This window comes from Zerene cesonia, chromosome 14 (assembly GCF_012273895.1).
Source record: "Zerene cesonia ecotype Mississippi chromosome 14, Zerene_cesonia_1.1, whole genome shotgun sequence".
Classification (NCBI taxonomy): Eukaryota; Metazoa; Arthropoda; class Insecta; order Lepidoptera; family Pieridae; genus Zerene; species Zerene cesonia.
Window position 1 is genome coordinate 5,981,788 of NC_052115.1, and position 17,030 is coordinate 5,998,817.

Here is a 17,030-nt window from a genome sequence, read left to right on the forward strand (position 1 = left end):
ATGCATACACATTTTTAAGGAAACATGGTTGTGTTTTAGCTCAACGCCATCTATAAATTCGATTTGAAACTATGACATTTATACTTTAATGGACAAATCTTATTGTTCAATTGGACGAATTATTTACTATGAAAAAATGTAGATGTCACTTTTTACATAAAATTTAAAATTAAGAATGGCATGAAATAGTATTCTATTATCTGTGGCTAAAATTTATATATAAAAACCCATTAGAAGTACCATCCTTATCGAACAGACTGGTTATATACATACTAACATACATACATACAGGTGAATCTAATTAACGATAAAGGTACAATGACAATTTTTTGCTACATTTTAATCCGTCCTAATATATATAATACTAGCTGCGCCCCGCGGTTTCACCCGCGTAAGTCCGTATCCCGTAGGAATATCGGGATAAAAAATAGATGTTAGCCGATTCTCAGACCTACCCAATATGCTTACCAAATTTCAGAGGAATCGGTCAAGCCGTTTCGGAGGAGTATAGAGACTAACATTGTGACACGAGAATTTTATATATAAGAAGATTATATATGCGATATGTCTGTTTCCGTTGGAAATCCAACGGCCACGGGAACTTTATTATCAGGTCATATGTGCTCCCACTGCAGACACAGGCCTCCTAGGGGTTCAGGCCATAATCCACCGCTCTCGAGTTTGAGCTGTGTGATATGGCCACGAGAACTAGGCGGGAAAGACTCCGTGACAAACCAGTGACAGTCTACCTTTTCTTTCCACTAGGTACGCGGTCGAAGCCGTGGGCGGAAATCAACTAATAGTTGATTAATATCACAACATAGTACAAAAAAGTCGCTTTCTCTATCTGCCCCAAGTCACAACATCTACCCGGACGGAGCCGGGTGAGCAGCTATAAGTTGAGGTGAGCAGATATAGTACAATAAGTAATAGCACAGATAACATAATACTAGGTAACATTATAATATTATAGTCTCTGTGGTAATAGTACCTGATTTATAAAATATTATTGCTATGAATATTTCTCACGTTCGATACTACAACATAACATGACAGTTTAGATATTAAACCGTTTTCAAACTTCAAACAAGCTAAGTGCGTGTCGGCAGTGGGTCTACAAATTACAATTGCCCTAATTCTCCATCGATCGATACACCAACTATAGAACTTTCTAGATATAAAAATATTTTACTAGTTGACACATTTTGATAATAATGACCGAGTTATTTTTGACATCAACTAAAAAAGAAACATCAGTCATTATTATTAACTCTATTAATCTTTTCTGATCGAAATGTCCTCATAGCTGTTAAATTCTCATGTAATAATATGAATAATTGATATTTATAGATGCCGTCCTACTCATCATTCATCAGAACTAGATTAATGAAATAATCGTAAAAATAGGTTATTGTTGTGCTTTTTAAAAATGTAAACACATTTTAAAGATCAAGTACAGATAATATAACACTATACGGATAGAAATGTTTAAAAACATTTCTAGTGATTCAAACATAATAAATAATAATAAGTTACAATACCCACGTATTTACATATACTTAAAAAATAGTAATAACTGAAATCATCTTCTAAAGTTTCATAAAAGAACACAATCTGCAAATAATGTTGCAGTAAATTTGCCATAATACTACGCAGTAAACACGCAAAATGTGAATTAACGTGCCTCTAATTGCCTCGATTATACCACATTATAACTACGACGGTTGAACTTATTGTCATTTGATGCTTTGGTAAGGTTTAAGCATAATAAATTTTAAACATTTATAATTGATCTAAAGTTCCATTACATGGGCTTGTAGGCAGGGCAGTTATAGGGCTCAAAACCCCTAAACCCCACGAAAATTTAAATTTTAAAATTAAAAAGTACAATCTGTACTTGTCTTATATACAACTCCTTTTTATTGAGCCTGTTCTGACATACCCGAGAAAGGACATCCCATAATCGTTGTGGAAGCTTTTTTTTTGTTTATGTTAGGGTTATTTTATACACTTTGAGTCGTGCTAAACCCTCCTCAAAACAAAACTCTGACTCCGTTCCCATTGTAAATTGGTTCGAGTCTAAAAAGCTGAAGAAATATAGTTTATTAATTATTTACATCTGTTAAAGGTATATTATTTATATCCTCAAAAACCAATTAATAATCCGAGACAATAAGATTACATTCGTAGTTTAAAAATATGAAGTCACCGAGGGACAAACAGGAGAAAATAATTATGAATCGCAGATAAGCTTATGGTTCTTAATATAATTAAGTGCCATAGTATATTTCTATATTTAATGTTTAGTATTGACTGCACGATTATTTTTATCGGCATTCTCAAACAATTCTTGAAGGTGTGTTATATTTGTTGCATCGTTTTTCATTTGTTATCAGATTTTCAAAACATCGTGACAAGATAATAGAGCTGATGGTCGAGGTCGTTTTATCTTGCACACTATAATGTATTTAACACGGTGGGGAAAGGAAGCCGATGGAAAAATTAGTCATACCGTTGAAGGTTATTTATTTTATGTGATTTTATGGGAAAATCTTGAAAGTACTGTTATGTTGTTTTGTGATTAATGTTAAACGAGAGAAAATCGCGAAAGAGAAACAAACGAGGAGCCTAGTCTGTTATTTTAATAAAAAGACAGCATTATCATTGTAACAAAATTCGTATTCTGCAAAAACTAAATCATAGTCATTATAGTATACATACATATATGAATTGTAGTGGTGTCTCGATGAAATAATTATCTTATAGTGTTGGTAATGAAAATATCTCATGATATAAGTGTCCTATAGAAATTTAGTTCAGATTCGATTTCGTTCGATTGTTTTAATGGAACAGCATTGATGATTAATTTTTAACATGAACCAATTGACATACAATTGAAGCATTTTTAAGTTAGCAGACTTGTGGCGCTGGTCATTGACAGCTGATAGAGAAAGTAAAGAAGAATAATAGAATAAAAATCGTACATAATACCTATCTGCATAAAAAAGACAAGTTTCGGTTTGCCTAATATTAAGATAGTCAAATAATGTAGGGTATGTTTCTAGGCCAGTGGTAATAATATGTTTCGAGTGGATATCGAGCGTAGTTAAAAAACGTAAGAAAATTTTAAATAAAAAATGTACTTTGCGATGTTAATTGAATCTTATATGCTTCTCACGGTACGGAGGCCCGTATCCCTTTCCTTACCTTTCTGAGTTCTATCCTATTTTTTCACCAGCGATAGTTTTTTTTATATCTTATACCTTTTAAAGTCAGCAATCCATTTGGAGACGCTTAAGGTTAATTGCGAGTCTTACGTGTTTGCAACTTCGGTCGTAGCGCTTACCATCACCAGAAAAGAATATTAATAAAAGCATGTATCAAACATACAGATTGCTGTATAGATAATTAAAGAACCAAAGAACTAAAAAAAATAAACTTAGTGTTAATATTCAAAACGCTAAAGAAAAAAGCACGCACGCACACATGCATATAATCATATCATACATGTCATCGCTCAGAATTCAGAAATAAGAATACGCGACGAACAGAAATGTTTAGTGGTATCTTTGCGATATTTTTCTATCGTATCAAATCTATAGTACTATGTTTTCAACGTACTATTAAATCTGCATATATCCTGAGAAAAATTATGTTTTTTTTTTACAGTGTATCATAATGCCTATTTTATTAAGTACTCTCAATGATAAAATGTAGTTTAGTATATCTATATGGAAAGTCGTGAAGTGAAGAAAATCGTGTTAGTTACACTATTTATAACTCAAGAACGGCAGCGATTTTGTTGAAATTTGGTACAGAAATAGTTTGAGACCCGAGAAAGAACATAGGATAGTTTTTATTCCGTAAAAATCGGACGGGAACGGGAACTTTGCCGGTAACAACCCGGGTCAATCTTTTCTGCGACTTTCTTCTTCAGGCAATGCCGCGGGCGGAATGCTAGTTTATTATAAAAATAATCAATAACTTGGACGATCGACGAGGCCGGCTTTAACCCGTTTCCAGTGGGATCAGTGGAGAAAAAAAGTAACAAAAGGTCTAAATCCAATATATAAATTGACGTTTTTATTGAGAGAACTATGATACAACGTGATACAGATATTATTTCACAGTATTCATTGGTTTGAAACAAAAATAAAACATTTGTTTGGTATTCTGTTGTAAAATCGTAACGTTCGAAGTCGGAATGTTCTAAGTTGCCTGAAATAAATAATAAATACTACAAAGTAATACAGAAAATAACGCATACGGTGTTAATTAAATACATTATAAATGAGTAGTTTTAATATATTGTCGTAGTATTATTGTCGTAGATGGATGTTATTAGCAGTAAATAGAAGAAGCTATAAATCTCTATCTCCTTAATTAGTGTGTATGCGGTAACACTAGAGACAGCTTAATTAAGTGAATTTATCAAACGAATTTATATTGCGTAATCAATCTTGTGACATCCATGTTTTTTTTAATAATGTTGGAAATTTCACATGTATCGAAATGAATTTTGTATATTTATCTCAATGTATATACCGATTTTTGGGAATAACGTATAATAATATAGACCTACAAAATTTTTTGCCGGCTCTTTAGAAACCGCCTTCCGAACCAGTTGAAAATGGTAAAACTCTGTTATGACGATTCTATAGTGCTTCTAGGAGAAGTCCAATTGAATAAAACATAAAATACATAATTTAAGGGAGTACAATTTAATTCGTATCATGTACCATTCAATAATCAGTCAATAAAAACCTTCCAAGCATTGTCAATAAGAAGTTAAACATCCCATAACTAAAAATTAATTAATTATATTTTGTCCAATATGCAAACATGCGTGTGAAGTTTTGATATCCTATTTAAATACGATATTCTGTTTCATTTATGTAATTTAAATTCATTATTCTAAATTATAGACCCATTAAGTAACATAATACACTTTAAAATATTACAAGAATAGGAATCTTCAACAATAGAAGCTTAATATTACCGTCTGTCCCGAACACGAATTTTATAAAATAAAACAAAACCAATATACAATAATTTGCACACTTCAATTTCAGAAATGATGAAATTTAAAAAAGTTACGTATAAGAATTTTATTCTAGCAATAGCGTTTAGGTACAGACTGCAATTGCTTGAGAGAGAGCTCCATTTATTATTTACAGACTGTAAACAACTGTCGTTGTTTCAAAATGGACCGAGAATACCAAAATATTAAAGAATAAACATGGTAGACTCAGTCATATAATTTATTTACAGTGTTAACTCTACCTTAAGTGTATACAAGATAGAGCTTAAACACTGTTTTAATGGATGTACCTCTACACTCTACATATATTTTAATGGAAACATGTTGTTTATATATATTATACATGGTAGATATCTCTATTTATAGATAGAGAAATCTGCCATGAAAGGTTGTAGATTTGTAGAGTCAATTTTAGAGATCTCAAAGCTGTGTACTGTTTGTTATATGTATTATAAATCTTCTTTATTTTTTATTGTGTGTGTATACATGTATTAAAGTGTACATTAGTGGCTAATTAGCAATAGGCATTGTGAAAGCTCTATAAATACATAATTCTTCACTCTAATTACGGCCATTATTCATAATCGATAAAATCATAATTGTTACTCGTGCATATTACTAAATGATTATGATGAAACAAGCAAAATTAAAACGCCTACACTTTATTGTTTGGCAATAACGTAGGAATACTAAAGTAGGAGTTAACAATTTATAAATAGTTTTCGTCTAATGTTAATGCAGAGCGTCCTTCAGGATATCCGAGGTGTGTTGAGGGTCAAATGTAACCCAAATGTTCTTTGTTTGGTTAAAAGTGACAGGGGGCGCCAGTGACAGCTGCTGTTAGCTTGCGCCTTGCGGTCCGCAGTCCGCAACTCTCGCCCGGCGCTCCTCAGTACATCTAGTCGGGCTCGAGTTGTCACCAGGAGAGGGTGTGTGCCACACTCCGGCGCGGCCAAAACTTTCTTACGTCAAATCAATGGATATAACCTAACACGCCGCGAGTTTAACAAGTTAACATGCTATGTGCTTTGGTTCCATAAGAATTCCATATGGGTTAAAGTGTTTAACGTGACGTGTTGAATTGCCAATGATGTGAATTAGTTCTGTGCAGTGGTTATAAAAAACCGAGTTATGAGTATTCAAAAGTGCCTTTTGGATAACTCCAGCAGGATGATAAAGGCTATGTCCACTGCGAAATCGTCTAACAATGAAGTCAAAACGGTAAGTGATCGGTGCACCATTCGGTTTGTTTTAATAACAAAGGAGTTTGAGAGAAACGAAAAGGTTATCTGTAATGTTGACATTTAGGTTATAAATGCTAATATGTTACTTATTACTCCGTAACCTTTATAAATAATTCACTCTTGGAAGTGCATATTATAAAATAAATTTAATTAATTTTATTTTAATTAATTAACTCATAGTGATGTAAATATTCGCAAGCTATGCGCACTCATGGAATGAAAATTGTTTTGTTATTAGACGAATTATTTGACGTTAATTATTGCCATTAACGCTAATTGACAGCGTTCGTTGAACTTAATTTGACCTTAATACAATGTCTATAAAATGAAATTGCTAATATCAACTTTAATTTAAAAGAAATACAAAACATTTTGCATCACATTAAGATTTAAGGCCCCATGAAAGTATTAAACTCTACATTTAAAAAGGAAAATGAAAATTATAACACAAAAGCATAGCAAAATAACGGCATCTCTTTAAGATAAGATGGTTCTATTATAAGTGTTAGGTAAGCCGTGTCAAATATAATGATTATTTTATTAAATAAAAAGTCTGGCCGAACTCTACATTTCTATTATATCTGTGCACTTACAATATAACGCACATTAATAGTAAAGAAACAGTATTCAGTTAGAAACTAGTAATTAGTCATTGTTAATCTATTAATAAAAATAAGAAAAAAGCGCTTTTCTTAAATAGTAATGTATTGCTAACTTAAATTACATAGAATTACACAGAATTTAATGCTGATGTCATCAATAAGTCCTAATGTCAATATTATAACAAATATGCATACATGTAACTTGGATATCTGTAATAGGAACCAATATGTTTACGTCAATTTTGCAAATTTGCCGATTCAAATATCGACTTTAAAATTTTGCCGATAGTGTTTATTTTACCTTGTTTGCTGTTTGGTGCTAGTGATAATTCAATAATAAACTGTACAGCATATTTTTCTTCCCGCAGTTTCGTTTATTTCATACTTGGTCAGGCATTCAAATCTTTTCATTTTTAATTTCATCATAATCGATATTGTCTTGAAAGCGTAAGAGACAGTCTGACAAACTTTGCATTTGTGACTTTGTAAAAAATGTTTTTCTTTTGCGTTCCCATAATATTGAGGAATAATTTAAAAATCGTCAAAGGAATACAATGCAAAATAGATAATCTATCTATTATCTATGTTTTTCAAACAAAGGGTTGGCTACAGCACGTCAATGGTAAAATGAGTAATATGGCCTACGTCATAGCTTTGGAATATTACACGTTTTATTATAACAGAGTTTGTTATCACAGATTTAAGCGTTACTCCATTTGTATTGTTAACCTATTCAATGTAGTTAGAATTGGTTTGCTTGTACCAGTAGATTATGTTGAATTTCATTTTGAAATACTTAAATTTAAATAAGTTAAGGAATAGCAGATCCTCCTGACTCTTAAACATAATAGGACATCATTACTACGCCATATTTTGTAAAATGGGACGTGACTTTAGAGAATTCTTTGTGCTAATGAGTTTTTAGCAGAGCCGAATGTGAATTCGTACCAACCACATTTATCTTGAAGATATTCATTTGCATTAATTATCGTCATGCAATTAATTAAAAAAAAAATTGACCTTTATATCTTATTTCATATGTATTTAGTATATTTACCAAAGTATATCCTAATTAATAAACATACTCAAAAATTGTAAAATTGTAAACACCGTTAGATTACATCGTGTCGAAAAATTGTGAAACGTAGCGTACTGCTTACAATTTGTTTCGATAGATTTATCGATGAAAACCCGTCGGATTCGATATAATGGGATGGGCTTGGATCGATATGTTTAAACTACACAGATAAGAAATCCCGCTAGACTTCCTCGACTCCCAACCTGCAACTGACGATCGTTTCGAAAATAAAAATCTCAAATGCCGCATGCGACATATCCACATTATATGGAAGATATTTTCAGCGATAAGACCGCCTGAAGTACCGCTTTTCTTTGTTTATGTATGTCCACTTCCCTATTTGTCTGAGTGCATTAAAATATTTATTTATTTATTATAATGCTCAACAAAAAAATAGTGCGGTCAATTAAGGGTGACAATTTTGCGCGGGAATCTCGTGAGTTGGATTATAATCTTACGGTTTTTATAAATTTACGGCATATGTTGCCATATTAAAGATAAATATGTGATGCTATTCCAATGTCTAAGTAATGTTATAATAATTTTTATTACGCAAAAAAAAAATATCGTAGTAAAGCTACGTTGCAAATCCATTATTTTAAAAGTATTGAGAATATCTCAGTTTTATTACTGATTGCAACGGAAAGTAATTACGTGAAATAATACGCCGGATGATATTTACTATCGAGACAATAACAGTTAAATTGCAAATAATTATTTGGGTCGTTATACGTTGTTGATATATTTCTGGGAACTTTCTATTAACTGGCTTCCAGTGGTTATTGGCTGGTGTATTTCTCTATTAGAAGGAACTATTAGATATAAAGTTAACATGTAACGAGACAAGCATACATGTCGTTGATGAGATACAGAACAAACCAATATTTTCTTTTCAATAAATGATATAATTCTTGGGTAATATCATCATATTTTTACACAGCTTACTTTTATTACCTTATCTATTGTTTTGACTGAATTAAAACAAAGAAAATAAAATGTTCGGATAACAATTTGTTAGTTCTAATAATCGCTAACCATCAGCTGTGTTGTGACGCAGTAATAGCGTAAAACATATCGTCTGCATAGTTCACAAATGATCAGTGATCACTACAGAGTAACACGCACTGTTACTTATGAAAATAGGCCATTCAATACGAACACTTCGAGAACTGAATTATTTATATCTTGGTAAAATTGATAAACCAATCCGCGAATGTGTGGCGTCAGCTTATTATTTCCCACTTGTGATTTATAGTGAATCTCCTGCGGTATAAAACAACGGAACGAAAAGAAGAGAGAATATTAATAATTCAGTATTGTATATTTTATTTATCGGAGCGTGTAATAAGTTTTTCTTCGGCAAAATAAGCTAAGTAGCAGGTGGGCCGTCTGATTTTAGGTGGTCATCACCGCTGTATGCACTTTTATTGACAAATATGGTCCTTTTTTGAAGGCTCCACTGTCGTATTGATTCGGGAACACCGTAAGTTTCAACAGGGAATAAGAAAGCGGAACTTCAACCGTCCAGATGTTGTATAAAATCCGATGCAGAAGTAGAAGGCTAAAAAATGTCAGTAATCTATGTAAAGCTTAGGCTGATCTATCTATTTTAAAGACCGACAAAGATGGCAAACGTGCATTTGCAGTGTTTATGAACTGTCATAATTTTGATACGCTTTGAAACACACATGTACAGATCCATTCGTACCTAAAGAAAAACTTACATACTTACATAAAGACCTCAATACCCTTGCCATAACTTAAATATATTTATAGAAATAGCGTGGAATTCTCCTTATCCGCGAGCGATCAGATAGAAAAATAAATTAGCATTTTATTGTGCTATTCGCTCTTCCTTAGTATCCTCATGCCCCATGAGATCCGCTTCAGCTTCAGTGTGTACATGTGTTTCATTGATCGATTATGTTTACGCAAGTGTGCAGGATAATCAGCTCCTTTTCAAAGCAGGACAAGGTTATTTTACAATTTAGTTCAGTAAGAGAAAAGTAATGTGGAATTCTATTCTTTAATCTTAAACAATTTTAATCCTATCTTGTCATATTTTATCATTATGGGTGTCTTAACTGATTACTCCCTAATAATCTCATTAACTCGCATAAATAGCCTTGTCGCAGAAAGATAAGGGTAGATCAAACATATTTTGCGCTAAAGATAAGATAAGCATCAATAGTGAAGGGTGAATAGATAGTTTGGCATCTTTGGTGTAATAGAATAAAAATACTAAGCTTGCTTTGTAATTCAGTTGCAGCTGGGCTGCCGTTAATATATGTGTATGCCATTAATATAGTATACTCTTGGTCCAGGGGCGTTACTATGACTTTTTGAAGCAGTACTAATTCCAGTGTGAGAATTGATGGAAGGAAATTGAGGCGCTATACGACACATAATGCTCTGCCATTTCTCCACGCTGGAATAAGTACTGTTTTAAGACGTCCACGTCGTCCGCATAGTATCCTCAGACAAATTTCAACAGTATTTGTTGTTCTCTTTCAGATAGTGGTTCTCTTTTAGACTAGAAATCTTTACAGCTTGACAAAAATCTATCTGAGTTACATAAAAAACATAACCTAAAATCATATGCACATATATCTTAATTATTAAAGAGCTATTTAATATAAACAAGGCATAATAAAACCGAATATTGGTATGCGCAATTCGAGTTGATGTACGAATATTATGTATAAATATACACGTCAAAGGTTAGTATCCGATGGGATTAAGCGATGTTTTACATCTGGTAACCCACATGCTTCGATATTCAGGGCTATATTCAATTTATTATGCACAAATGGGTATAGAAGGTACATTGACTTGCTAAGTTAATTGTGGTAGGGGAATGAGATCGGTGAATGCAGATAATATATTGGCTAGGTTATTGAATTATTAGAAAAATCAAAAGGGAAAAGTATGTCGCTTTAGAAGTTCCTTAAAATTGTATTTTTAAGTAAAAATTAAATCAGGTGAATAGATAGTGCGTAAGTTCTGTATTTTATAGATACATAAAGATAAAAAAAGAGATATAAAATACTATACACATGAAATAATTATGTGTAAATAACTACCCAAATTCTTAACACACGTATAATATCATAACACAATTAAAATTGAAAAGGGTTACACAAATATAAGAAATATACCGTTACAATTCATCAACTCTTAAAATAACGTTAATGTCCCTAGAACAGTTGGTTACATTTTATCCTTGAAACATTATTTATTACGAAACTCAGGATATACCTAAAACCGTAAATAATCGCACGAAACAACTTCGATATACCCGCAAAGATAATTCACAACTATTGGAGTTTCGAAGCGGTAAGTGACAACCGAGCACTTCCGACGTGGAAATTTAATAAATGCCAATCGAAATCTAAAAGCTTTGTATTTCTCTAACGCTTTATATTTCACTCGAAGTTGAATGCGGTGGAATTTTATTCCATGACAAATATGCGAAAAATGCAACAGTGTGTTCTATTTATTTCATTGTTGTGCTGACGTACATAACAGATTCTTAAAATAAAAAAAAAACTAAAACTTAAAATTGAACCAGCACAGATCATTTAAAAGTGATCTCTCCCGGGCAATCTACTTTTATACACACCTATTATTAATGGTGATATAGTATTAAAAACATTTTTTAACATACATTTGTTTTGTGTATTACTGAAACTTTTTATAATTTCTCATTTCGTTATTAGTTCTACAAATATTTTACATTTATCTTTAAACGTAACGAATCTTATTCAAAGCGAACGGTATCCGCGATCTTTCAACAATATTGAAATCCTAAAAGCTCTATAAGTATTATAGATTACTTAATAGATTATACGATATCAGAAAATTATTTATTATAATTAGGGAGATAATTAAAAAGTAAAAAGTTCAATATGGGAATAATTGAAGCAATGTCACCCGCAGTAGATCTACGCGGTAAAATGGACAGGCAATCTTTAACTTTTTTTTCTACATGATTTTTTAAATATCATTATTTAAGTTTGATTATCTATCTGTGCAATATATGAATAATTCAATTTGACAGAGGAACTGAAAAATAAATTATACCAACGGTAAAACTTTTACATAGGTAAAAAATGAAATATGACATTAAACACCATTTTTTCATCAGATACGTAATATTATGAAACACTTCATTTACTGTAATAGAGTTGTAAAATCAAACCAAAATTACTCTTTTTCAGCATCTTATCGAAACCCAATAGTATGTTATGACTAAAACATATCCAATACCATGTTAAAGTGTAATTGGATTTCTGAACTTTGTTTCATCATAAAATATGAAATTTATTTTTACAAGAAACCTTATATTGATGCGGTTTTCTGAACAAAATTTACGTTTATTTCAAATTCTATAGCGAATACCGTTTATTTAAAAGTTTGTGGGTTCATTTCAGTTGAAATATATATGCATGTGTGTGTTCTCTCTGTAATAATGTTCTTATTTCAAATAATAAAAAAACCGTTAATTGTTCGCATTCGTATTAATTCGTTGATTCATAAATTTGCAAACCTAAACAGTATTTTTTTATAAACTTTTGCACAAACGTTTAAATCAATTAATTAATCATTCAACTGAATTTCTTTCCACATGAATTATGCATTCTGCAATACATACCGTTATTAAAACAAACTATAGTTACCGAATATTTATCGGTCGTATAATTATAACGAATGGATGTTAATGCATCAATACGATGTTTCAGAATCGAAATGAAAATTTAAATAAAATTAAATTATGCCTATGAAGTATCCACATAGGCTTATAGCGACGAAAAAATAATATTAAGAGTAAATAACAGGTTCCACCGTAAAGCTTTTTTATTTAATCCGTATTATTTTATTCATATAATTATTAGTTTATTGATTTTTAGTTATTTGATTAGTGGACGTCTAAATAAATCAATTCTACATTCTTATATTTGAATTGGTTACAACGGGAGCTTAATGTTTTAAAATTGTCCATATCTCTAACTCTAGTATGCAGATTAACACTCTGGGTATCTTTTACTTACTTGACTGGTTTGGGGATCATTTTGAAGCTTGAGATGGAGGGAATAAAGTGCTCCCATTTGCGCATAGCCTCTGGCATTATAATATCTTCTAGGCATATGAGTTGTGAGGTTTTACTCGTGTATTTCCAGTGTGAATTTGAGTTGTTTATAATATACATCCAGGTAAATTATATCAAGTGTAGGAGGTATTTAACATGCATATTTGGGATAATTTGTCTTTAGGTAGTAATTCGCATGGTAAGTCCAATATTTACTTAATAATAACCACATTATCACACTATCACGTTTGTTCGGATGTTTGTCCGTCGATCACGCTGAAGCTACTGAACGGATTTTGATGAAATTTGGTGTACAGATAGGGTATAAGCTGACTTGGATAGGATATTTTTATCCCGATTAAATCCTCCCTTCGGATAAAAACTGAATCTATATCCGGGTGGAGCCGGGACGAGTGTCGAGTACTAAATACACTATTATTTAGAGCATTATAGCTAGAAAATTGTATTTTATTCTAAAACTACACGTTACAATGCTAGTTTTAATTTATAATACTTAACAATTCTCAAGGTATGGGACATGTGCATTGACATCTGCTTTAGTATGTCGTCTTGCTATCCGCAATCTATTTATAATCATACGTAATTGCTCGATTACAATTAGAATTTCAATGCAATGCTGCATAGGTATGTACCATGTTACAGTAAGGCGGTTTCTACAACAATTAATATTGATTATAAGCCCAGGTGTACGTAGCACGCGTCCGCTATCAATGTTTATATACGGGTTTGTAAACTGTGTGGGTACCTCTTTGTTTTAGTAAGGTCCTTTACCTGTGATGTTTGAACAATTAAAACGTTTATAGCGTATGTTATGTTAAACTAACATTAGTTACGTTTATTGTGAGATGTAGTTTTTGAATTGTGATGAATTTAGTACCTATTCTCTTAATATTGTTTGGATTAAATTATATTTGTAGATATGGGAATTAGTATGGATTGTTGCCGCAATTTTCTGTGATACAGAACAAATAACATAATAATTCAAATTATTTATAAATAACCGCCGCAGAGAGAACTCCAGACACATTTGAATTCAGGCTTAAAGCCTTGCTACGTGTTGTCGAAGAAGAATTTGTTTCTCTGCATTGCGTCTCAACCAGTCCACTTATATACATAAGTATATATATTGTAGAGATGTAAGTGTTGAGACTGGCAATAGCACATTACGTTCTATTCAGATATGGATCCTTTTTTCATTATGCACTATATAATTGTTAATAAACTTGATTTAAATTTAAATTTTAATAGGACATGTAGGTATTTCTAAAATGAGCAATTTAATATTTTGAAATTGATATTTAATACTAATATGGTAAGCTTTTATAAATTTAAATGTAACGTTTTGTACAAATTAGAATATGATGATAAGTTCACGATACAGCGCAAGAAAATATTTTTTGCTTCATTAGCATAGCTTCTATAAAAAGATTACTTTGTAATGTATGTAGTTCATTTATTATTATTAATAGATATTTATGTTGTATTAGGATACCTAAAATGTACAAAATGTTAGCTTATGTTATTCTAAGAATTCATAATAATAAGTACATGAACATTTTAAGAATAAAATGCTATATGATGTCAAGTGAGAGAATTTATAGTTGCATCTGAAGTCAGGATATCCGTTAACTTTCTACTCTTGAGTAGCTGAGTTTTCTAAAACTATGATATATGAGTGTGGAAATGATTAATGTTGTTGTTTCAAGAACTATATGAAGCGAGTATTGTGGTTCCTTAACCGAAACACCAACTCATATAAACCATAAACAATACATTTTATTCACTTTAAAACCTTGGATTGAAGTGATATGAAATGTGTTTTTTATTTAAGGGAGATGGTTATCGAAGACCGATATCATGAACTTTTCCAACACAACGCAAAGTGAGCTCATTTCTCGCCCCATAAATATGACGTGAAAATAAATTTCTTGGACTCACTTTTTTAATATCAATGATGGGGTGGGCATTGGTAAAGAAATACAAACACTTATACAATCAATATGTATTGGTTGAAAATATTTTCAAAATACACAAAATTTTATATCCTATAATATTTATTTAACGATAAACAATTGTTTCTATACAGCTATTAGTTCTTCTATTGTTCTGTACCTATCATCTTTTTATCTATTGTTCTTCGCTTCTTAAATATGTTTTATATGCTTAATTTTATTTATTATTTTATGCATTCAACAGGATGTGCAAAGTGGTCTCAAAAAATTGGGATTGGCGATGCTGACGCTGTCCATGCCGATCATCGATGACAAAAAGAAAGTCAGTAGCTCGATTTGGGGCATGGTGCATATCATTATGTGAATTTTCCTGCATCATTATCATGTTTATATATCATTACGTCAATTTCATCATTCATATATGTCATTATCATTGTTTATTTTATCATTATTGTGATATTAAGTGCTTGTTTGATGTATGCTCCTATTTGTTTTATGCGTGTTTTTCAAATTTGTCTGGTAAAAATGCCTGGTGTCTGGATTGCTTGTGTTAAAGTGTTTGAGACCTTTCATGTTTTATGCAATAAAATTAAGTTGTTTTGCTATGGAGCAATTCACTTGTTTTGGAAGTCTTAATATATGAAAGATATAGGTGACTGACTCACTGATCTAGCACGCACAGCCCAAACTACCGGACCGATCGGGCTGAAATTTGGCGTGCAAATAGCTTCTATGATGTTGGTATCTACTATCAAAGGATTTTCATCATACCCTCAAAGGGATAAAATAGGGGATGAAAGTTTGTACTACGTAAATTCATTCTGTACACGCGGACGAAGCTGCGGACTTATAATGCGGAGCTGCGGCTTTATAATTAGACTGAAACAATATCAATATGTGAATAAAATGAAATGAGTATTTTTTTTTACAACAATCTCAAAGATATTTATTGCTTTACTAAAAATTTGTACTAGATAACTTACTCAGTAATTTTCACTATCATTAGCTGATAATGATAGAAATATGAAGATAAAGTTGTTTAGAGCCAATTTTTCTCCTTTTTAATAGAGCGGACAAAGGATCTGTCGACATGATAAAGAACATATTGGTTTTCGTCATAAATTAGAGTATAAGTAATATACAATTTCATAGAAGATATATCATATACTAGCTTTCCGCCAGCAGCTTCGCCCGCGTAGTCAAAGGAAAAGACAGTACCAAGACTTTACCCGCAGGCTTTCCATTCCCGTAGGATTACCGGGACCAATCTAAAAGATGTCTTAAACTATGTATCAAATTTCACCCGAATCGGATAAGTGGTTATAAGTGGTGGTGGATAAAGTTACTTTCACATTTATAATATCAATAGGGATATAATCATCATATTCAGCGCTTTACTATAGCGAAATGCAGTAACTATGAAAGGTTCTGTGATAACTAGATAAAAACTATTTATATTTTCTATTTGAACGGAATGACAAATTAGCATAGACACGAGCTACAATATAATCTAGTCTGTATTCATGAAAGTGCATATTTAATATACATGACATGCACTCGACCTCTAGGACTAAGTGAGTTAGTTTTATTTCCACAAGAGGGAAAAAACATTGGATAGCTATATGTAAAAGTAGGTATATACTATACAGAATATAATAGTTGGCATTCAGTTGTAGTGTTTGATTGAGACATATTGTAATAATTAAATTTATATCCCTTAACCAAGGAGTTAATAACGAGTGAAGATTTACAATCAGATGTTTGCAATAGTCAGAAAGTTTCGTGTGATGAAATGAGATGTTTCCACACAATAAGAAGTAGCATTTTTTACTCTCTAGCCTCGTAACTTATGAACTCTTAAGACATAAAAATATTATAAAATGCACCGATACGGCGTGATAGAAAGACAAAGAAACATACACACCTTCTCATTTATAATATTAGTACATAAAGATGATTGAATTGCATCAAATGTCCAACAATTACGTTATCTTGAGATTATT

The 17,030-nt window shown here is 31.6% G+C and overlaps 1 protein-coding gene across 9 annotated transcripts in view; it reads left to right on the forward strand.

Annotated features, from left to right (window-relative positions):
• The first annotated feature begins 5,947 nt into the window (after window positions 1-5,947).
• Window positions 5,948-17,030, forward strand: part of LOC119831868 (transient receptor potential cation channel trpm) — a 163,958-nt gene continuing 152,875 nt past the window's right edge. For 6 of the 9 annotated variants that reach the window (XM_038355425.1, XM_038355424.1, XM_038355427.1 and 3 more), the window contains exons 1-2: window positions 5,948-6,262; window positions 15,272-15,349. In XM_038355425.1, coding sequence (XP_038211353.1) covers window positions 6,173-6,262; window positions 15,272-15,349 — 168 coding nt within the window. In that variant the 5' untranslated portion in view covers window positions 5,948-6,172. The remainder of the gene's footprint in view (window positions 6,263-15,271; window positions 15,350-17,030) is intronic. The other 3 variants (XM_038355434.1, XM_038355428.1, XM_038355433.1) reach the window with 1 other exon arrangement.